The sequence below is a fragment of the Amphiprion ocellaris genome, chromosome 19 (assembly GCF_022539595.1).
Source record: "Amphiprion ocellaris isolate individual 3 ecotype Okinawa chromosome 19, ASM2253959v1, whole genome shotgun sequence".
Classification (NCBI taxonomy): domain Eukaryota; kingdom Metazoa; phylum Chordata; class Actinopteri; family Pomacentridae; genus Amphiprion; species Amphiprion ocellaris.
In genome coordinates this window covers 31,651,325-31,676,236 of record NC_072784.1, presented here as the reverse complement: position 1 = coordinate 31,676,236, position 24,912 = coordinate 31,651,325, and the positions used below count along the sequence as shown (strand labels likewise).

The 24,912-nt window shown below is 40.1% G+C and overlaps 1 protein-coding gene across 5 annotated transcripts in view; it reads left to right on the top strand.

The window, feature by feature from the left end:
* cacna1ia (calcium voltage-gated channel subunit alpha1 Ia) overlaps positions 1 to 24,912 on the top strand; it is a 212,404-nt gene that overhangs the window by 96,310 nt on the left and 91,182 nt on the right. For all 5 annotated transcript variants that reach the window (XM_055005057.1, XM_035947012.2, XM_023267713.3 and 2 more), the window contains exons 3-5: positions 8,189 to 8,300; positions 15,721 to 15,854; positions 21,680 to 21,777. In XM_055005057.1, coding sequence (XP_054861032.1) covers positions 8,189 to 8,300; positions 15,721 to 15,854; positions 21,680 to 21,777 — 344 coding nt within the window. The remainder of the gene's footprint in view (positions 1 to 8,188; positions 8,301 to 15,720; positions 15,855 to 21,679; positions 21,778 to 24,912) is intronic.

Sequence of the window (24,912 nt, the reverse complement as noted above, 5' to 3'; positions counted from 1 at the left end):
ATATGTCATTATTTTATAGATATTTGCCATTATTTTCACATTTCTTTACAGTTTTGCATGCTATTGCCTTTCTTTGTTTTGCTTTAGATTTTTTTGCATTTATTCTGGAGCATTTGGTCCCAGATTTTCTTTCTTTCTTTATTTATTTTTTCCAGTGTGGTTGACCTGCACATCACTCATCCGTAGAGACGGTTCCTCCTCCAGCAGCTGGGACTCTCCTCAGAGTGACACAACCAAACATCTAAGGCTTCTTTCTTCTTTTTTTTTTCAGGACAAACAATTTGAAAACGCACCCAACTAGATGGGACAGCAGTTGTCACAAAAATGTCTGTGGAGGAAGACATGTGTTTAACTGCTTGTCTGTTTGTTTGCATGTTGCATTAAGGAAGCAAACAGTACAAGTGTGAACTTGCTGCGTGTCCTGGTGTGTTTGTAGCCATGAGGCTGCATTCTCATCGGGAGAAGAGACAGCGACAGACTTCAGTGAGAAGCAGGACGTCATTCTGATTCTCTCTGAATGATCCTGAGGGTGTTCACAGACATGTAGACATAAACACACATGTACACCACCGTTCAAAAGTTTAGGGTCACACTGACAATTCCATGTTTTCCATGAAAACTCCCACTTTTATCCATGTGCTAACATAACTGCACAAGGGTTTTCTAATCATCAATGAGCCTTTCAACACCATTAGCTAACACAATGTAGCATTAGAACACAGGAGTGATGGTTGCTGGAAATGTTCCTCTGTACCTCTATGGAGATATTCCATTAAAAATCAGCTGTTTCCAGCTAGAATAGTCATTTACCACATTAACAATGTCTACACTGGATTTATCAATCATTTCATGTGATCTTCATTGAAAATAAATGGCTTTTCTTTCAAAATTAAGGACATTTCTAAGTGACCTCTAACTTTTGAAGGGTGGTGTACATGAATAAAAGCTGCTCTATTAGCTGAAGTTGCTCTTAATGAGTTAAAGTTGCTCCACATACCTGCTGTTGATTTAGTGTCTCCGTTTATCATTCCTACGTTTTCCTCCTCGATTATGCAAACGCTCCCAAACCTCCACCCTCGGAGACAGGAGAGCGAGATAAGCTGCTTTTACTGTTTTAAAGGAGAGAAAAGAATCACGCAGAAATAGAATTTGGTTCCTAAATTATTTACATGATTAGGAAGTCAAGTTATTTTCACGCAGCCAACTAGTGAGGGTCTCTTTTCCTGCTCGGTCTCAGCGGAGGAGTCTTCATTACACTGGAAAGAAAAAAAAGGCATAGAAGCTGAGACCAGCTGAGACTGAAAGGACAACAAACGTCCTCACATGTCTTATTCAGCTCACAGACATCACAGCATAGAGTCCATCGTGGTCACCTTTTTCAACAACAAACCAGCTAACAATGACAGTGTTCCTGTTATTTAGCTGCTTTATGTCATGTTAGATCATTTATCTGTATATTTAATGCATTAATTTGTCACGTGCAGTTTTAGTTGGACTATTTTTAACCATCACGGGAATATAACACAGTCAGGTCCATTAATATGAAATAAAAATACTGAAATAAAGCAATCAAAATGTTCTTTAAGTGCAGATTTTCAGCTTTAGTTTGAGGTTATTTACATCCAAATGTGCAATCCACCTTTTTAAGGTCCCAAAACTAATTGGACAGCTGGCTGCTCAGCTGTTCCATGACCAGCTGTGTGTTATTCCATCATTATTTCATTTGCAAGGAGCAGATAAAAGGTCTAGATCAGGGGTGTCCAACATGCGGCCCGCGGGCCAAATGCGGCCCCCCAGAGGGTCCAATCCGGCCCTCAAAGTGTAAAAATTGCAGAGAAGACATTAACTGCAGATTGTAAATTTGTAAAACTATAAATTTAAAATAATTTCTAGACCATGACAAGTTGTTTTGATCATAAAGTAAAATACTAGATTGTTCATTGTTCTTTTGTTGTTTTGTGTCTCATTTTTGTAATATTTTGTCTCTCGTTTTGGTTGTTTTGTGTCTTTTTTTGTCTCGCTTGTGTCGTTTCTCTCATTTTTTGTCATTTTTGTCGCTTTGTGTATAATTTTTGTAATAGTTCGTATTGTTTTTGTTGGTATTTTTGTCTGATTTGTCATTTGTATAATTTTTTGTCATTTTGTTTCTTGCTTTTGTCATTTTGTGTCTCATTTTTGTAATATTTTGCCTCGTTTTTGTTGTTTTTTGTCTTTTTTGTCTTACGTTTATCATTTGTCATGTTTTTGTCATTTTGTGTTTTGCTTTATTTGTTGTTTTGTGTCTGTTTTGTCTTGTTTATGTCGTTTGTCCATTTTTTTGTCACTTTGTAACTTTTTCAAATTTTTTGTCTCTTGTGTTTTGTTTTGTGTCGTTTTGTCTCATTTTTATAATATTGTCTTGTTTTTGTTGTTTTTTGTCCTTTTTTTCTGACTTTTGTCATTTTGATCATAAAGTAAAATCCTCTATGGTTCAGTTCCAGATAGCTGTGACTAAATGTTTTGTTCCTTTGTAGATAAACTGTGATCTGGAAGTTGTCATGTGGAAATGATGTCCTTGGCTCTTCCTATAATATCATCAGTGATGCTTTAAAACATTCTGTCACGCAGACAAAATGGTTTTAAACCTTTAAAGCATCTTGGACACTGAATGCACCGAACATTTCAATAGGTTAAATCTGCTGCACATTCTAATTAATCTCAGCTTTAAAATGTTTGGATGCTGCAGTCAGCGGGGAACAGAATAAATAGGAAAGGCAGTCAGGTACTAAATCGTTTTCTGCCCCTGAGTTCACCTTTTTTACATTTTTATGATTTGTTTTTCTAAAAGATGTTTTCTTCCCTTTTAAATGTATGGAGAATAAGGTCAAAATGGCTTTTCTGTTGTCTGAATGCACAACAGAGACAGAAAGAGAAATAAACACTCGGAAAGAGAATCCTGAAATGTTTTGTCGAAAGCGGAGACAGAGAGCTTGATAAAGTCGGAAAGCTCCAAATAGGAAAAAACAGGATGAAAGAGGAGGGCAAGTGTCTGACGAAATCTGTATTGACGCAGAGGGACAGGCATAAAAATAGGTAGAGGCGTGGAGAAGAAGAGGAGAGGAAGGATGAGAAGAGATAAAGGCAGAGAGGAGGCCGGTTGGTATCCTAAGGAGATTAGACATGGAGAGAGAAAAAGGCAGAAGCTCCTCAGTCACACGCCGATGCTTTCTGGCTGGAGAACATTTTCAGTTAATATTCCTCAAATAATAGCTTTAAAACGACAATCAAATTAAATGCTGAGGCTCAATAACAGCGTGCCTCCCTTCCTTTCTCCTCAAAGCATCCTTGATGTCAGGCTCGGTTAGCGGCCGCCCAACATGATTAAGGAGTGACACCAGCATGCATCAGCTCGCTCTCTGGAATCAGCTGCCAGTGAGTCAGCCGCCTGCTGCCTCCTCTCCGGGGAGGCACAAGGTTTGGGGTCAATATGACAAAGAAGCTGAGCTGAGTCACTTCACATGCTGCTGCTGATACCGTTAGCTCTGATGGGGTGGAGGTGAGGAATCCGCAGGGCCGAGGGGAGCGCTGCTTTGTGGATGAAGCTGTGTTTCACCTGAGCTGCTCTGCAAAGCCTCGTATTCTCCTCTCTGAGCTGTGAAGTGATGCTGGAGGCGGTTTAAAGCAGATACTGAGCACCGGCACAGTTTCTGTCCTTTGTGTTTGTTCAAATCCCAAACAAGTACCCCTGCTTAATATCGGCATTCCTTTTCTTTCAAAAATAAGGACATTTCTAAGTGACCTTAAATTTTTGAACAGTAGTGTGCAAGATTTAAAGCTGCTCTATATTAGTTAAAGTGGCTGTAAGTGAGTGAAAGTTGCTGTATAAGGGTAAAAGTTGCTCTAGATTAAAGTTGCTCTACATTAGTTGCAGCTGCAGTGCAGATCCTGTCCACCAGTGTAGTTTCTGTCCTTTGTCTCTGCTGTCTTGTCTCCCTACTTTCTGAATCTCTGCATTCCTTTTCTTTTCCTCTGAAACCGTCACGCTGCTTCTTCTCTGTTCTTGGCTGGAACACAGAACCTTGAGGCGGGTTGTTTAGCTGCGCTGTGGGAGTACAACACACACTCACGTAAACACACACTCTTATACATGCAGATCTGATTGATTTTTCATCACTTGTCTCACTGTAATACGTCCCAAAGTGTTTGCATTTGTTTTTGCTTGGAGGGCGAAATTGTCCATCACTTGCTGCAAATAATAAAAAACAAATCCAAAAAAGCTGTGAATAAACAGAAGATACGACAGCTGAGAAAATGGAAATGATATTGAGAGAGAAGAGTAACAGAAAGGAAAAACAGTGAGACCCAAAGGGGATAGAAGGAATTGATGGTTAGATGAGGTAACTAGCAGACAGACTTTATAAAAAACATTTCTTTGAGTGCATTGTTCTGATATGATTTCTCTGTTTCCCAGAGAGAAGCGGTGGATATCCGAGGCAGAGGAGAGGATGGAGAGATATAAAGATTACTGGATAGTATGGCATTTATGTGTATATCAGTGTGGAAGAAAGAGACATATTGAAAAAAATGCAAAAAATATTTCAACTGCATTTTCCCTGGATGGAAACTAGTACAGGAGGTCCTGGACTTACGTCGGAGTTCCGTTCGTAGGGACATGTGTAAGTCGGAACTCTAGCGAAAATTTAAACAAAGCTGTTCCGTGCATCACGATATCGATCAGTTCTTCAGAAAAGTCATGAATACCAACAACTTTCATGCATGTATGAATCATTTAAAAGAAGATAACAGAATATGTTGCGCTGTTTTTACAACTTGAGCATTTTATTCTAATTTTCACTTCCATGGAGACGACTTTCCTTTTCTCCAAAGCATCAGAAGAGTCTGACTTACGCTGGGAGCCATAATGAAGGACAAAAAGTTAGTGAATGTAGCACAATCCAAGGTGGAGTACAACCAGAGAATGGAAACAAAGCCGTCTTACACTGCATGACGACGTATTCATCCACTCCACTCGCCAACTAGTTCCACGGAACCAATTCTGATGTAATGACTAAACGCCGTAGGTCGAGGACGCCGTAAACCGAGGACCTACAACGTGTGTGTGTGTGAGTGCGTTGCAGAGAGAATCTGCTGTTCAGATTTTCTTAACCCCTTCACGCCTGAATTTATTTGCAGTTATATATAAAAAATTGTAATTTGTGGTTTTGCTTTCCAGCTCATACTAAACTAAGTGGAGATAATTTGTCTATTACACATAGAACAGATATATAATAATAATAACAGATATATAATAATTTAGATCCCACTTTGACCGGCCCTACCTATGAGAAACCAGTGCTTGCACAAGCTTCCTTGGTACGTATTGAATATGCACAAACCAGCATTGGGGGAATGGATACGCTATCTCAGCTGCAGTCTGAATGAAAGTGGTATGATGGGAATTTGCGTCAATCAGCTTTAAGGGTTAAAGTGCACCTCAGATTTACAGAATATCCTCAAGCTGCATAAAATCACTTTACACTGTTAAAGTTTTTTATTATTGGGGTTTTTATCTTTTCTTCTTAATCCAGTTCGATAAAAACATTCGGCGGGTTCACTGAGAGGTCGCCGTCTGAATGAAAGTGTTACACAACCGACAGCTCTCTTCTGTGTTAATATTGCAACAAAAAACACACAAACATAAAAATGCTTGCCCTGCATTTCCTACGTCAGCATACATCTTTAATGCGTCCAGGTTTGGGCTTTGTTCAGTCAGAGTCTGGCTGGGTTGGATTAGGACGTATCTGCAGCGATCATCAGTGTAGAAATGAGTAGCAAACGAGTTCGCCTACAGAACCACAGACAGAAACACACATCAGAAGTTCTGTAAGGCCACTTTCCATAAGAACAAAATACTTTAAGCTCATTCTGAGCAGGGAGCAAATACAAAAAGGAAGACAAAAAATAAAGACTTAAGAGGATAAAGTACAGAACTACAGCAACATAAGCTGACAGCTTAAGATATTAAAGAAGCTGTGAAAGAGTTTTAAACTGCATTACAGTGATTAGAACACACACACACCTTCCACTATATGCACAATATGCATAACGTATGGGTCCTTTTCAGTTTTATTCACATTTGCGTTGCATTAAAGGGGCACATTTTGCTTGTGTTAGCTCTTCCAGAAGGCCTGTACCGTGCTGCTTCCAGATCTGTGGTTCACTTTAAACCAGGCTGGTGGAGCTTCCTGCAGGGCGACACGGTGGCTTCGTTAGATGAGAAGAAAGCAGAAAAGACGAAGAGGGAGACTGAGGGCAAGCAGCGAGGTGCCAGACTGTATATAAAACACACCGTTAACTTCACCCATGAAACAGTAACTTTAGCTTTAGCGCATTATGATTCATCATTTGAAATAAATACACAGATAAAGGGGTCCTGTGTCTTGGCAGACTGGGGCAATGATGAGCACACTAGCTTTGTTGTGAATCTGTCATGTGACTCATTCAATCAAATAGCAAAAAAAGAAAAAACATGCTGGTTGCAGAAGTACTTCTCTTGTTCATTTCCATTGATGAATTGCTCAGAGTGGCAGCTGTGTGATCTGTCGGTGCTCTGATGTGCTGCATGCATGCTGTGAATGAGTCAGTGGCTGTGAATGAGTCAGTGGCTGTGAATGAGTCAGTGGCTGTGAATGAGTCAGCTGAGCACCGACTGAAATCTGCAACCTCAATATCTGTGTTAAAGCAAATTACAGCAGAGGATTATCCAAGTTTTACTCTGTTTTTCTCCATTCACTGTAACTTTATTAATGCTCAGAGTTTTACCTTCAGTTCCAGGTACATAGAGGTGCTCAAAGTTCGTGATAAAAAATGAACAAAAAACAGATTTAGTCTTTGGGTTGTGACGCCTGGAGTGGATGAAAAATGAATCTGGTCTGTGAGCGACACACCTGCCATAATGTGACACCAAACAACCCGAAATGATGAAAAACGATCAAACTGGGACGTAAAAAGACTTCAAACAACCCAAATGTCACAAAGAGATCACAAAATGATGAAAAAATGTGGCTCAAAATGAACTCATGAAGACATAAAATGACCAAAGTATGACACAAAACACTCTCAAAAAGAAGAAAAATTAACAAAATGTGACGCAAAACACCTGCAGTAAGATGCAAAACAAGCAAAATGTTGCATCCTGTGCACACAGAGGCAACAATAAAGAGTCAGACTTCCATAGTATGCAAACAGAAGAGCATAGCGAGGTTTCACAGTGCTTTGTTTACATTTTCACAGGAGTTGCGACTTGTGGGGAAAATCGACTTACGACTCTGACGTAAGTAGAGGACCCTCTGTAGTGCAGACAGTTGGCCCTGGTGCTGCTTGTGTCTGTGTTATTGTGTGTTGCATAGATTTCAAAGTTTCCGTAGCCACTGAGAGGTGGCTACTGGGAAGTTAAGCTTCTGTTAATTCAGTGAGAAGTTCCCAGTCTAGGTGAACACTGCAGACTCTGTTAGCAGCTGACAGCTACTTGTGTGTGTCCTGTAGCTACTGAGGGGGGGGATCTGTGTGCTATGTTTCCTTGGAGATGTGTGTGTTTTGAGGCACCAGTTTTATTTAGGTAATTCTGTGCACTAGTCCCTAGTTCGTATCATTTTCTGATGTTTGTGGTGGTGTTGCTACTGTGTTCAGGTTTGGATAAGGACTTTAGTTGTGCTGTATTTGTTTTGCTAGTTTAAAACTGTTCGCCTTTGGTTTTATTTTGCTATTTTGTTTTCTTTGTTTGATCACTTTTATGTGAAATTTGTTACTGAGCAATAGATTGCTTTACCTAAAATGTGATGTTCCCTCATCACTGTTTTGTGGAAAGCTGCTGCTGCATTCATCATTTAGCTGAAGTTTTTTCATCCTACAGCTGAATGATTCTGTTTTGTGATTGTTCTAACGACGCACAACTGTAAAATGTGGGATGTTTTTAATGTAGGGAGTAGAATTACAACTGTATTGAATTCATTATTTTCTGTTGCTTAAACACATGATTTGTGATATGTTTGTTTGTTATCCCGGCCACACAGACGGCAGACCTGAAGAGCTGCTTAGGTCAGGTAGAGTTTCTCCACCACTGATTGCACCTCTGCAGCGCTGCATGCTTTGTGTATGTGTGTGCATTCCTCCTCAGCTGCACTGCTCCTTAACCCAGCTGTGTTAATACGTGGTTCGAGAGGATTAGCATCATGGTGATCCTGCTCAACTGTGTGACTCTGGGCATGTACCAGCCCTGTGAGAACATCGACTGCACCTCGGACCGCTGCCAGATTCTGCAGGTAAAGTAGACGTCCGTGTGTTTGTCAAGAAGTAAAATCACACCGAGGTGGACGTAGAACAAAACAGCCAATTATTAGAAATGAACTCACCTCTCTCCTCGTCGCTGATGCAAACACAGACGGCTGGAAATGCTCCCTCCTGGAACGCTTGTATTTTCTCCTGCTTTCTGAACGGGGAATTGGGACTTTGGGTTTGTTTTAATATAGCTGTGTGGAGCCACATGAGAGTTTTGTCACATCGTGATGAGAAAATACTTACAGAGAGAAGAAACCAGCAGTTGGAACTGTGTGCAAACGCCACAGGTAACAAAGAACCACCCACAGGTTTTCATCCTAACTCCACTGCAATTTGTTGCATAAATTAAGACTGTAAAGAAACTTAAAGACTGGTTTACCATCTATCCTTCGACAGACAGGAACAACTGATCTTTTAACCCTCCTGTCGTCCTGCAGGTCAAATTGACCCATTTTAAAATTTGAAAATGTGGGGGGAAAAAAATTAAAAATTCACAGTGAAAACGTCCACATTTTCATCATTTTTGAGAAATTTTTGAAAAATTTTTGGTGGGAAAAAAATGTTTCTTTTGAACATTCAGAAGAAAATCAACCAAAATAATCACTTTAGATATTTTAGGATTCTTTTGGAAGATTTTTACTAATTTTTTTGAAAATATTTACAAGGATTTTTTTTCCCAAAACTTTTAAGGGAAACTTTTCAGGAATTATTTGAATTTTCTTCTTGAAGGTTTTGCAAATTTTCAGAAATTTGGGGAATTTTTTGCTGAATATTTGGATTTTTTCCAGACGTGGAAACAACATTTTTTTGGTGCCTGCAAATGAAGACAACAGGAGGGTTAAATTAATAAGTATTCTCATGCAAAAGCTTTCTCTCATGTCCATCATTGCTGGTGGGTTTGACTGATCCTGCCTGATATTAATTCTCATATCAGAGCATGGTCTCAGTGTTCTATATTTCAGATTGCTCGTGTTTTCCATTGTGTTTCCTGTAAGCTGCGCCGGGCTAATGTCGCTAATGTGTTACTGAGTGGGTGATCTGCCAGCTGGCTGAGGACTGGCTGTGTACCTCTGGGATTGTAATTGCTTGTCATTGAAGTAAATTTGGCAGGCTCAATTTCAGGTGTGGCAATGACGACCTAATTCTGCCTCGCATGCTTCTGGTTGCCGATTTTTAATGTCCATTGACACTGAAAAGCTTTCTAGGGTAACCTGCTAGCGAGCTTCCTGTCGCTGTATTTGTCTGTTGTTGTGTCAACTGATTGTGTCGCTGTATCTGACTCGCCTGCAGCACATCGCGGTGGATTATAATATCGAATTAAGCCCTGCAGACCAAACTGTAATAGGTTTATTTATCTCACTGGATTTTCTCGTCATTGTGCAGAGATGTAGAAGTGTTCACTACTGTCTTAAAACCATTGAGCACATGTCTCTGCTCCTAACTCCTCCCCATGTTCCCATTCCCCCATCCTACACTCTCTCCCCCGTCCTCCATCTCGTCTCTCTAACAAGCATATTGTCTCCCCAGGTGATGTGAGGGGTGCTGTTCAGGTGGTTGCTAATGGTAACAGGAGGGATTTTGCTGACAGGGCTTAGATAGTTAGAGTGGCCCTCGCATGTTTCTCTCGCCCTGTGTGAATATGGAGCATCCCGAGTCACTTTATGCAGGAAGTAAACAGCTGTAAACAGTGTGTATATATAGTGTGTTTGCAGGGGTTAAAGTGGGATGTGTAGCGAGGCAGAGCTCTGGACCTCAGCAGTTAAAAGCCGATCTGAGGCGTGGATCTTAAACAATGACTAAAAACAGGGCTGGATTGAAAAAATGATACAGCTGGATGAGAAGCACGAACCCATTCCAAGTTCTGCAGCTGTTCAACCAAACAAAACTTCTGTGAAAACCTTAGCTGTCAGTGGCTTTTCTGTAAAAATAATAATCAGATTAGTTGCAAGTTACTTCAAGAGTCTCATTTGTCTTTTAGATTTCAATTCATTACTCCACCAAGGAACGCGACGGAGTTCTGCATCGATCGGCGTTGGTTTGTCCATCCGTCCATTTGTCTGTCTATCTGACTGTCAGCAACATTACTCAAAAATGGACTAACAGATTTGGATGAAATTTTCAGTGAAGGTCAGAAATGACACAAGGACCAAGTGATTAGATTTTGGCAGTGATGCAGCTTATAGTCTGGATCCATGGATTTGTTAAAGATTTCTGTATCATTGTCAGATAGCAGCACTGTGTCACTGTAACCATGACAACAAGTGAACACTACGTCAGCTGCCTGCTGATGATCACATGATTGTGATCCTACTACAAATCCACCACTGAGGACTTATCAGCACTTAGCAGTCAGAAATGATCCAAGGAACAACTGATTAAATTGTGGGGTTTTTTCTGAGTCCCATCAATTCCCGCCACCCGCTACATATTTAGGTCACGTGATTTGGTATCCGTACATAACGTGCACATGCATAACACACGCCTGTGGTCAGCGCAAGGTCACTGTGTTTGTGGGTACATATATATTCAATGGAAACTTTCTATGTTGCTGTGATTTCTGATCATCAATAACTAATAAATCTACGAAAAATGCTGCATTTCTGACAATGCCATATGGGGGAATGAACAGCCTTGGAGGAGTACTGCGCTCTCTGAGTGTTTTTCTAGTTATATATATGTGGTGCATTAAAGTAAATAAAAATATTTATGTTTTCGTCATGCCCCCATATATGATGACAATAAAGCTATTCTATTCGAAATACAATTTCACTGCATCAGTGTGCAATAGCTAATATGTGCAGCAGAACATGTGAATTTCTGTGACTCCTTATCAAAGCAATTGTAAAAGGCAAAAAAACTGAGCTTTAAACAAGCAGAAATCAGGCCAAAAGCTAACATTTACTCACATCTTCACACAGGAGTTTAACTTTGTTCTCCCTCTGCACCTGTTTTGCTCTTCACACTTTCTCACCTGTTCAGGGTGAAAAGATCTGCAATCGGCCAAAGTCTCCCATCGCAGGATCAACTTTTGAAAAGCCTGAAAATGGAATAGGTTAGGAGAAGCTATCTAGTTTCCTCTGAGACTGCTTGAATTCCAATATGCTGAAGGGTTATTCTGGAATTCTTTGACCTGTAATGCTAAGAAAACACTGCCTACCCCAGATTTAGGGTGTAAATGTTAGAAAACATTTGTTTTTGGAGAGTATCAAGTTAAAAAATAACTTTATTTGATTTATTTAAGATTCGGATCTAAACTGAAAACACCCCAAGAACTTCAAATGAAAAGTTCCCTGAAAAAATAGGTTACAGTCACTGTTACCATCATGAATTCATAAAAAAAGATGTTTTTTTTGGTCATATCAGTTAGTTCTTTCTCCAACTGCTCCATTACAATGCAGGATTATGATTGTGTTTTAAATGATTCCAGTTCATGTTAATCAGTAAGAACTGCACCGAAGAGTGTGTTTTAAAACTGAAGTGCTGCTCAGTTCATCTCTTTGAGATTTGAGATACTTTTTGAAGATTCTTTCAAATTATTTTTCCATTGCTTTGGGGAGCACAAACAGAAACCTCAAACCAAAGGTATCTACACAGCTAAATACATTACCGTGGATGACATCTGGCTGCTCACAGTCACCGTTTGACCCATAATGAAGCTGAATAAACTGGAGCAGGGGAAGCAGGTCATATTTTAGCACATACACACAAATTCACACCTGGAAGCTGCAGCTCAGGATGAAAACTGCCCCAGAGGAAGTGGAGATCCTCTCCAGATGTCCTGATGTAACTCCTGTTGGCTTCTCCCAGATGGAAAGTTGCTATTCTAATTTAATTGATCTTTGTGGAACAACATTCATTATATCTTCAAATCAGCACCTGTTCGGTCTTTTTAAAAGAGCTTCAGATGTTCAGGAAGCTCAAAGACGACGTTTCCCTGCGACGTTTGTCCTCATGGCACCTCGGCTTTTATACGCTGATTAACTCTGTCAGTGGAGTAAGACACACACATAATATGATGTTATTTTTTAAATGGTCCAGCATCACGGTCCTGATGACCTACTTACCATCCTGTCCTCCTGCCAGATAAGCGGCACAACGACAGCCTATGAAGTAGCTTCCACACCAGCTCCTATTTCACATCATGAAAGGACCCGTCACCAGACAGCCCCAGCCTCTTTACACATCATGGCGGTGATGAAACCTGATAGGCCGACTGAAGAGGAAGCCGGCGGTGGTGACAAATAACTATGATGAATTCATTCCCCTTTCAGTCAGAGCGGAGCGCGACAGGGATTTGACTGGTGCAGCCAATGTGGGATTACATGTGAAGCGTGCAGGCTGCATTATTTATCACAACATCATTTAAACAGCATGTGAGACTGATTCTCTCATCGTCCCCATTGAGCCGTGCTAGCTCTGTGTGCTGGCTGATGCATGCGCTTTAATGTGTGTGTGAGCGAATGATGGATCACACATGTTGGCTCCAGAAATGCATTACAAGGCACCGTCATGCCCATATATTTACACACAAAGCCATGCTTGCGCAACAGCCAAACAGCATACACACTCACACATTCCCACAAAAACGAGTGCACAAATTTACAGCCGACTCACTCCTGTCTCTGCTATGAGGGATTTAGATTTTTGAAAACGGCAAACAGCGTCCACAGTTGTACAACAAGAGAGCAGATCTCTGTTTCTGTATCCGATCTCTTGGCTCTTGCTATTTCTGACTGAGACAAAACAAAAACAGGCCGAGCTTCTGCCAGAGCTGCAGCGTGAACAAATCCACTAAATTTCACACACCATTTATCTCATTCAGTGTGGTCCATAGCTGTGAACACCATCTTGCGATTGATCATCAATGCCGAGTGAAAAACCCCTCCAGCTGAAGCCTGTTACTCCTGCTTGTCCAAATCTACCACAGATCAGTGTTTTCTGCTCTACTGTGGGTTGTTGTTGAGTCTCCAGTTTGTCATTTAAGGTAATAACCTTAAAGCACTTGTGGTGAATTGTTTTCCTTTGCGGTGTGTGTGTGATTTGCTGAGTGTATTCTCAGGGTGCTGTACTTTATCGGCTTACAGCAGCATTCGGTTGGAAAATCCTCGTTAATTTTTGCAAATCTTAAGTCAGTGTATGTTTTCAGAATCTTTAGGCCTTATCCCTTTTTATCTGTAAATTACTGTCAAATTTACTAAACTTTCTAATAACCAGAGTTGCTTCTTCTTTCCACCAGAAATTAGAAATGCATCTTCAATGGGTAACCATTCCTGCATTTAAGTAATTTATTTATTTTATATTTACACAACTGTTCAAAAGTTTGGAGTCACCCAAACAATTTTATGTTTTCCATGAAAACTCACAATTTTACATGAATTAAAGTTGCCCTAAATTAGCTACAGTTGGTATTAGTTAATGTTGCTCAAAATTAAAGTTGCCCCAAAATGAGTTAAAGTCGCTGTATATTAGTAAAAATTTCTCTACATTCATTAAAGTTGATATTATTAAAGTTGCTTTTTATTAGGTTAAGTTGCTCTAAATGAGTTAAAATTGACCTACACTACCATTGAAAAGTTTGGGGTCATTTCATGTTTTCCATGAAAACTCCCACTTTTCTCCATGTGCTAACATAACTGCACAAGGGTTTTCTAATCATCAATGAGCCTTTCAACACCATTAGCTAACACAATGTAGCATTAGAACACAGGAGTGATGGTTGCTGGAAATGTTCCTCTGTACCCCTATGGAGATATTCCATTAAAAATCAGCTGTTTCCAGCTACAATAGTCATTTACCACATTAACAATGTCTACACTGGATTTATCATTCATTTAATGTTATCTGCATTGGAAATAAACTGCTTTTCTTTTAAAATTAAGGACATTTCTAAGTGACCGTAAGCTTTTGAACAGTAGTGTACATTTGGAAGTAAGTAAGAATGTGCGACGATATCTGTCATTTCAGTCTAAGAAAGTGAAATGTCAGCATCGGTTAAGATTAACAGGTAGATAGCATCTGTTCCAGGTTTGTTTGAAAAGGTTTTACATTGTAGGGGGAAGCCGTAGATTTGTATTTTATCATTATTCATCATGATAAGAGTTGTTGATTGATTTAGCAATGGAAAAGACCTGATGTTTTCTGCATTTAGGTGGGAAATGATGTGCATATATGGGTTTTGGAATCAGATGAAATATATTTGGCATGTTAGAGGTTACCAAAAATCCAGTATCATGTATTCTTGCTGCAACGTCACAACTGGACCTACGTCTGACTGATTGTTCCACTGAGAGGAGTGCAGCTCTGTGTGTTCATCTGTGTGGTGATGGAGGACGACAATCTAAAAACCGGTAACTTTTCAGCAAGCAGCTATGACTTCATTTGAATTTCTAGTCCTTTGAAATGTGCGCGTCAGGAGGCAGCAGCTTGAGTTATGTGGTGTAGGAATATGTAAGCAGGCAGCAAACAGTCATACAGCCTCAGGCGAAGCACTGGGAAAGAGTTCTGTTCCGAAAATACAATAGGTGGTTTAGCAAGTGATCTGAACATAATAAAGTAAGCAGGACATGGCAGAGATGTGTTCTCTCTTTCTCTATCCCTCTCTCACCATTTTCTGTCTCTTCATCTTTGTTTTCTGTGAGGTTTGACCTGGATCTCCCCCTTTCTTTTTTCCTGTTCACTCTTTGCTTGTGTTGTGGTTCAGCTCCTGCAGCGTGGGCTGCCTCACATCCAGTGCTGTTACATCCGTGCAGACCGTGTTCAGCTCTTTAAACCGTTCAGATGACAACATTAGCAGTAAAACCAGCTCTGTCAAATGCTGCCAGAGCTTTCATGGTCATCACTGTCGAGAAAACGTGATCCTCAGACATTTGTTTGCATGGTTTTAGATTATAATCGTTGCTGCATAAAAAGGCAGTTGGTTGGAAAACAACTCATTTGACAGCTCTGCGATGAATGTGCTGAACTTGATGCACTCAAAGCGTTAAAACTGCTTCTGAAAGGTGGGAAATAGAAGGACGTGCATTGTTCTGCAGCATCTGAATAGACCCAGGGTCGAAACCAATCAGAAAAAACAACTTGAAGCTGGAGAAGCGTTCTTCACAGCACCTTTTCATTTTGCCGTCTTTCACTTCTCATGCAGCTATAAATCCAATTGTTGTTTTTTTCTCCCTGTAGTTCCACCGTTTCCAGTTAGAGAGGAACTTTTTAAAGTCCAGACAGTTTGTCCTCATCAGAGACTGAGAGCTCTTCATTCACTGAAAAACACAGCTGAAAAAAAATAAAGAGGGAGCTTCGTCAACAGCTTGAGCCAAATAGTTTCATGAAGACAGCAGACGAAGCAGATGCCCTGCCCATGTGTTTCAAGATTTCTAAAGCATATTTTTTTCTCTTTCTCTCTGCTCGCAGGCATTCGATGCGTTCATCTACATCTTCTTTGCGTTGGAGATGGTGGTAAAGATGGTGGCTCTGGGCATCTTCGGCCGTCGCTGTTACCTGGGAGACACCTGGAACAGACTGGACTTCTTCATTGTCATGGCCGGGTAAGAAACCGCCTCATAATGTCAGCGTTTAATGTGCTTCTGGCTCTTGAAATCCAGACATTATGGAGTGTCAGCAAACTCAGCGCTTTACTGGATCCCGTCTTTATTATTATGTCATTATTGTATAATGACGAATATTATCCTGTTTAATTACAAGGCTGGATGACTTCACCTTTACTTAAAACCTGAGCTCTCTGGTGTGGCGTCTGTAGTGAGGAACCTCAAAATCTGGTTTCTTGTTTGTGTGTTAAAAAAATCATCTGGATGAAATAAAAAAAACAAATCAAAACTCCTCCACCGATTTTCAGCTGACAGCCTCCATCACCTCCCAAAAAACAACGACCTCATCAGTCATTTGAGAAAAAGCAAAAAAACAACATGCTAGAGCTGAAGTGACGAAGCAGCTGCTGAAGTTACGATTGTTGTTATCATGAAACTGTGTTCCATTATGGTGTCTGAAGGCTCCAACAAATTATTCTGTCCTGCTGATTGTGGGGTCGCATCAGAAAGCACTTGAACGCATCATTCTGGACAGCAGTGACAAACAACCTATTTTGTGGTTTAATTTGAAGGACTTATTGGCTCCAGGACCTTTAGTTTCTCAGCATTTAAACCAGCAATCTGTCACTATTACTCCAGTCTGCTGCACTTTACTTCAAACTGTTTGATCAATTGTTTTTAAATCTCCTTATTAAAATCAGAGAGGAGATTAATTCTGGCTATCACATGCTATTAGCTGCAGCATAATTTTAGATCGTTCAGATATTTTCATATATTGCATGTTTGTGTAGTAGAAATGAAACAGGATGACAGGTTACCTAAGCTGTCCGATGAATAACCTGGATGTATATACGGCTTCATCTGGAAACTCCTGGTTTCTCAAAAAGATTATTATTTTTGTCTTCAGACATGAATTAAATTAGACTGGTCAGTTAAGATGATAACATTCTGTCAGTTTTACACTCATATTTGTCAGACATGTCAGATTGTTCAGCACATTAAGTGACATAACGCAAAATATTGCACTTAAAAGACTCAAAATATCTTTGCCATGTAACAAATAAGTTAACCCTCTAGAGCCAAGCGTAGAGCTTTGATTGTATATTCATGTTTGATTGGTGGCAGATTTGAAACCAGATCAGGTTGATTCATTATTCTCTTTGCATATAAAATCTGGGGAGTCAGACGAACATTTCTCACATTCACCAGCTCTCAGAGCGCTTTGTTGTTGCAGTGGTGGGTTTGTAAAAATACACAATAAAGTGCACATAACAGAAATCTATATAGACACGATCAGAGGATATTGTGCAACTTTTTCACATTTACATATTTGAGGGATACACCTCTGCTGTTTCTGTATTTTGAAATATGTGAAAAAAAACAAAAATGATTTAAATTTTTTTAGGTTTATTGCACTTTTAAGCAGTTTATTTTAGTTAAGACAGAAGTCGGTATCTATTATTAAAACTTGGGATATAAGGGTTACATTGATGCAAAGCAAATAAAAATACTCCAAAAAAATGGCACTACAGATGCAAAAATGAGAATGTGTCCTGATTGACTGGCACAGTGGGAGGTCTTAAAGGGTTAACTGTAGTTTCTAAAATGTATCTGACAGTTCACCTGTCTGAAGAGAAGAAAAGTGCACAGTGTGTTGTTACATCATGACCAGTCCTGTCTCTATGTCAGGAATAATTTATAATTAGAATTAATAGACCTACTTCTGCCCATTCACATGCATAAATCTATAAGAAGAGTGGTCAGTATGGCAGCAGAAAAACAACAGTAGAGTTTCCAGGGTGCAGGTGGAGGCACATTCATCTTCATTTGAGCTCAATCAGTTTATCCTCAGTGGATGCTCATAGTTTGTGTACACTGCCGTATGTGTGTTTGTGGTGCAGAATTGTCCACACAGATTACAGTCTGTCTGCTTCTGCCTTAAGAGTTTGTTTAGTGTGTGTGTGTGTGTGTGTGTGTGTGTGTGTGTGTGTGTGTGTGTGTGTGTGTGTGTGTGTGTGTGTGTGTGTGTGTGTGTGTGTGTGTGTGTGTGTGTGTGTGTTTGTGTGTGTGTGTTTGTATAAGCGTTAGTGTGAGCACCTCGGTCTTCATTTTCCTCTTGGCAGCATCCATTAGATTAGCGTCTAGGCTAATTGCGGAGGGCAGCGCCAGCTTTGCCGGGCCAAAACACAGCCAACATTCTGCTAGGAGCTCCATGTCTGTTACCCGCGGGGTTCACCTCGCTCTCTCTTTCCTTTTGACTTGCTCAGATGAGCATCTTCCCTCTCAAACCAGATTGGAACCAAGAAGGGGTCTTTTGAATATTTTATTAGAGTCTAATTCACCACACTGAGACTTATTTTTTTCTTGTATTTGCAATAATAAGGGGAAGATCTTTGCATGTCTTCTTCAGTGTGATGCTGAATTTCAAGATGCAGCAACGAAGCATGACACTTTTTCCAGACAGTCAGTGTTGCATTCCTTATTTATTCTAATGTATGCTCAGATAGGCTGAGACTAATGTACCAGGTCACAGGAATGGTAAAAGATTTCTCACGCTGAGCGAGACTGACTGATGTTTGTACATGTGAAGTCGGTTGTATGACATGTTCTGCATCAATTCAGATTTACAGTATATGCAAGATAATGGTCTAGGATCTGATAAAACATGCTTTTCTAGCCTCCAGTAGCTTAGCTTTAAAGAATGGTTAAACAGGACAAAACAAGAAGGAACTGCAGGTCAAAAATTTCATAACTTTCTTACGAGATCACAGTTGAACTTCTTGCTTTTTTAACTGTTAAAGGCAAGTCTGTTGTTTTTTTTATTCTTTAAATGAAGCAGAAACAGATTTCTTAACAGGGAACTTGAAGTTAAATGTTACTTTGATGAAGGCATTTTACAGATTTTACACTTAAATCAGTGCATTACGATCCGCAGTGATTTCAAATGACTAGAATCATGACCAAGTCGCTTTCCTCGTTCTGTACGGCACCTCTGAACTCTGCCAGAGGTTTCCCCTGAGGCTCGACATTTATATTGAAATAAACACACACACACGCTTGTCACATAAAAGCATGAATGAGATGAAGGCGTCACGAGCAAAAAAAAAGTAAAAAATAGAGAACAATCACTAAAAGGACGCTCGCGGCTGTCCACTAATTACCCTCCCAAACACATCGGCCTCATTGATGTGTGCAGGAAGAGACACTTCTATAGAACACACACACACACACACATTCACACACACACAACGCATGCACAAAGACACACATCCGCACACATGCAGGTACATCTGTGTTCACTTTCTTACATCATGTCTTGTGATCGCTGCCGTAACGATACCTGTGCTTGTCCGTGATTTGGAGAGGTTTTATCTGAGAGTTTCTACTCACCCTGTAACCTCATTAAGCACCTTAAATATCAAATGTGTGTGTCCTGAGCCTCGCTAAGAAGCGGACATGTGTGTGTTTTAATTGCCTCAAAGCTCCCTTTTGACATTTTAGCCCTCCGTCGAGTCTCTCAGCAGCCCCATCAGATCATTAGACCTGGCACAGATACTGTTGTTTTTGAGATGGGTTGTAATAACAGCACTATGCCCCGCTGGAACAGAGCCGGCACACTAAACAACTGTTGTGCTCTTCTCTATACTTTGACATTTTCATCAAGCTGCTGCGTGGCATTTCTGCACTTTGCAGGAAGAGAAAATTGGTCTGCAGCTTGCCTCTACATTCTTACAAAAATGGATTCTTTGAACTTTAGAAACAAAAGAAATCAGAGCGGCGACACAAGGCGAAGAAAAAGGATTTCACCTAAAAGTGTGATTTTGAATATTTCACCACTCCAGGAAGGCGTTGTTAGTGGTGAGAGGAAGTGCCTGTCAGCCGTACAGCAGCTCAAACCCTTGTAATCCTACTTAAGTGTGAGCTGGGGTGCTACTCTGTTGATGACTCTGTGCTGTTGGTGAAGCGCAAATGGAAAGAGCTTCCCTGTGGGATCAATAAAGTATCACATTACTGTAAATGGCACGGTTCATAAGTCTATCTATGTGAGAGACTGAGCTGGGCTTGTTTTGTCAGAGCGAGCGGCTGTGCTTGGGGTTATTAGCTCGTGGTAGCGCTGCTGCTGTTGGTATCATGCTGTCCCAACACTGCTGGAGCCGCCGGCACATTCATTTCTTTTCTGTTTTTTTTTTCTTTTTTTTTCACACTCGCTCAAACACTGCACAATGCACACACACGCATGTACACAGTGGCATTCATTCTGTGGTTTACGTCACATATACTGTCAAACTCGCTCACTCTCCTGACTGCATGATTACAGTCATGTAGTGGTTGTGTGGCACATTCAAACATACACACTGCCTTTATGTACACACACACACACACACACACACACACACACACACACACACACACACGGCAAACCGTGACCGTTCTCCTGTGAAAGTGGTTTGGGTTTGGGGGCACAAACAGCTTAGCCGTGCTGTGGAAATGACTTGCTAACAGATGCCAGGCTCTGACTGAGCCACAACATCCTGCAGGCAACACTTAGAATAGAATGTATCCCTTTTTTATCCCACTCTCTTTCTCTTCCTCACCTCTCTTTCATGTTATTCTTCCCTTTTGATGCTTTGTCACTTTATCCCCCCTCAACATTTCCTCTGGAGTGTTATACCTGGCTTGTCCCGTACAGCTGAGACTCAGAGCTCTAGGAGGGACAGGTAGGACTAGATGAGAGATTGTCTGCTGATCTTGGAGCAGGGATCTATGCTGCAGCTAGAGCTGTGGTCATCCACTTCAGTCATATTTTGAACCAGTGGCTCATTTAGGCAACCACAAAAAGGTTAAAATAGGGGTGTCAAACTCATCTTAGTTCAGGTTCCACATTCAACCCAGTTTCATCTCAAGTGTTCAGTAGAATCACAGCATAATAACCTATAAATAATCACAACTCCACATACTTCGTTTTAGTGTAAGAAAGTAAGTTCTGAAAATGTTCACATTTAGGCAATTCTCTTTTTACAAAACATCATGAACAAACTGAAGTTTCTTAAGAGAAATAAGTTCAGTTTCAACAGTATTATGCCTCAGTTTATCATTTACACATTACAACTTCCAGATCACAGTTTATCTACAAAGACACAAAACATTTAGTCTCAGGTATCTGGAACTGATGATATAGTATTTTAATTTATGATGAAAACGATAAAAGTCAGACCAAAAAAGACAAAAATAACAAAAGCAAGACATAATATAACAAAAATGAGACAAATGACACGAAACAAAAGAAAAAGACAAAAAATGACAAAAAAGGAATAAAACGACACAAAAATAGACAAAAAACACAATTGGGACAAAAAGGAAACACAAAACGACAAAAACAAGACAAACGACGAGTCAATGTCAGATTTATTTATATAGCACTTTTAAAGGCCTATGGTCAACCAAAGTGCTTTACAGTAAAATAAATCAAACAATATGAGAACAATAGAAGTTCACACAATAAAAGACAAAAATAACAAAAACAAGACAAAATATTACAAAAATGAGATCCAAAACAGCAAGAGAACAATGAACAATCTAGTATTTTGCTTTATGATAAAAACAACTTGTCATGGTCTAGAAATGATTTTAAATTTATAGTTTTACTAATTTACAATCTGCAGTTAATGTCTTCTCTGTAATTTTTACACTTTGAGGGCCGGACTGGACCCTCTGGAGGACCGCTTTTGGCCCGCAGGCCGCGTGTTGGACACCCCTGAGTTAAACTCTTTTTCTGTTTTCTTTTGTCTGATTCTCTCTCTCTCCCTCTCTTCCGGTAATTCCAGGATGGTGGAGTACTCCCTGGACCTGCAGAACATCAATCTGTCGGCCATTCGGACGGTGCGGGTCCTTAGGCCACTCAAAGCCATCAACAGAGTGCCAAGTAAGTGTTACACGAGTGCAGCTGTTGCTCACAGGAAGTTTCTTTTCTCCTGACTGTGCAGCCTGTTTGGTTTATGTATGTCTGTCAGTTCACATAAAGCACAAATGCATCTAAATTCATGTATATGGATCCCATCTCCGGCTGTTTTCTGTGCATCCACCGTCCCACCTGCTCCTTGTGGGCATCGTTAGACATTCATCTTAATCACACAGTCCACTCCAGCCCTGAGTCACAGCTTTATCAGATTTACAAAGCGTCCATTAATGCTGCTGCACTGATCGGTGTGTGACCATAACCCCGCTGCTCTCATCTGCAACTCATTCCTCTGCTCAAACTTTTTAGCTCCTATTGATTTCTTTGTCCTGCTGCTCTAACAGGCAGCTTCTAATCATTGGAAGCACCAATTAGCCCACTCCGGCTAAGTTCAGCCTCATCTCATCACTTAGTTCCAGCACTTGAGCGGATGGCCAAGTGTTAGCAGCTAATGCTAATTTCGGTTCATGAAGTATGCCTGAATAGTCAAAAATTCTGTCTTTTTCTGTTAATGTTATAAGAAAAGCCTGTCTTACTGGTGATGAAAAGGCACTGAAGCTCTCCGTTGAGTGTTTTTTCCTTTATCAGCCTCATCAGAGTGAATAAACAGAACACTCGAATTCAGTCCTTATCAAGGGGCTCAGAGTTCTTCCTCCGAAACACCGAACGAAGAATATACATTTAGAAACTTTTCTTCAATACCCTAAACTCGCTGAGAGCGGCTACCTCTTCCACTTTTAAATAATCCTGAAATGAGTCTGCAGCAGATGGAGCCGATTGCATGAAAGCCCTGTTGCATAATTCTGTTGGACCTTGGGGACAAATATTGTAGAAAAAAGACGTATTTCTCCCCACTGAGGACAGTAATTTAAGATTTAAGGATACAGTACTGTGAGAGGAGGTTAAAAAAGTCCCTACAGATAAAATGATGAAAGCATCTATAGGGTGGTGCATTCAGAGCCACATTCAAGCTTTAACAAACAAATACAGATTAAAATAATTGTTCTTTGTGAGGAAACGTATGAGCAGATCGAGTTTTACCTCCACAAGCCAGGGTGTCAGACACCACTTTTTGTCATTCATTACATCCTGTGATCCTCTTTTAACACACATTTAGCTTTTTTAAATGCAGACCTCTGATACGAATGCACGAACACAAATCCCCGGCTGAAGCTTCTCCTCTGCCTAAAACAAATTCTTACAGATTTTTTGCTCAACGTTTAAGCATCCAATTATGGCAGCTTCTTCATATTAAGCGTAATTACCTGAAAAGGCTGCCTTCAGTGCCTGCATTGATTTCACTTTCCCAGCCGTTCTGGAGGACATGCCACCTTTCAGGTGGAGCCATTAACGAAGAACCTACTCAGCCCAATATTTCAGCACTCAGGAGTTCTATCTGTAAACTTCATTATGCCTGGAATGGTTTGATTTGGGGATATTGTATGCAGCAGAGTGTGCATTTGTATTTCAGGGACAAGTGTACAGATTGTAAACAAATCTGCTTTTATGAGAAGGAATCTCCAGACACTTGAGTTTTTAGTATCTGCATAATTTATGCATGCATACAGTCGTTTCTATACAGTTGTAAAGACTGTTTATCATGGCAGCCCTGGGCTTCCAATGACTCCGATAACTCTGAATTTTCTTTGACGGAATCATTAAAACACATGAATATTTGTCACAAAAGACAAAAACATTTTGGTTATTTAAAGATTTTCTGCTAATATTTAGCAGCCATCTTCACCTCGACTAGCTACTGTTGGCAGTGATCCACAAACGTCTGGTTGCATCTTTGACCTACTCTTGACAGAATTGGTGCAGTTAAATTAAATCTATTCTTTGACTTTCTAACACAGACTTGTTTGTTCATCACAGTCCACAGGCTCTTGTTGGGGTTTAAGTTGTTACTTTGGGGAGACTCATCTTAAACTATAATTTTAACCTGATTTAATCCTTTTTTGGCTATTTTTGATGCATGTTTGACTCAACTCCATTCAAAACCTAACAGTCTGGTGATGATTTTTGGTTTTCCTGAAGAACGTGGAGGCTATCCTCCTTCTTCATTGTTCCATTTACTTTGTGTAAAGCACCAGTTTCACAGATACTGCCACCACCATGCTTGGTGGTAGGTTGGGTGTTGTTGGGGTTAAAGGCCTCACCTCCACACATTTTTCTGCCCATTGTGGCCAAATAGCTCAATTTTTGTTTTATCTGACACAGAAATGTCCTCCACAAGGCCTTTTCTTTGTCCATGTGATCAGTGGCAAATTGCAGCTGAACTTTAAGGTGCCGTTTCTGGACCAAGGAGTAAATGGAAACTCAAGACTGCCATGATGTGGGTCATTCCAGAACTGGAGGACATTTTACATCGAATCCATCAAATTTCTAATAATCCATGTAGAAAATACTAAAACATGCAGTAGTTGTGTAAATGTTCTTGTCCTGAGACCAAATCTGAAAAAACTAGGAGAAAAGAATGTTTAAAAATATTTTTAAAATACCAAATAAGTCTGGAGTTCCCCATAAAATGACATTTTTCTCTTGTCCCACCCCCCTGATGACCAAACTGAATCTCTAATAAAACAGTTCAGATCAAATTTAAATCTGCATTTTTTGGTCTTGTTTTTTTCATTGATGTCTCTTGTAATTGTGGGAACATTTTTTTAATCAACATATTTTAAATAATTATTATACATGGAACTTGTGTCCTACAACATGTTAGCAGAACCTGTTGATAACTTATTGTCGTTTTGTGCTTCGTTTTTGCTGTTTATGCCATCAAATAGTTTTCCTAAAGAATGTGTAGAGCAAAGCTATGTCCTCTCTTCTATTTTTCATATTTTCATCCCATTGTCAGCCTTGATTGAATGTCTCACTCTACCTCATATTATCAGGATCAGACTAATTCTTTGGACTGTTTTCCATCAGTCAGTTTGTCCTCTTGGTCAGCAGTAACAGCAGCTAAATATCTAGCTTCTACTGCTGAGAAAAAGATCACATTAGCATGGATTAGCAACCCTGTTACTGTGATTAGAGTAGGGTTAGCAAACAACACAGAAAACATGGAATAAAAATGCTACCATTGATGTGGAAGCTGAGCCA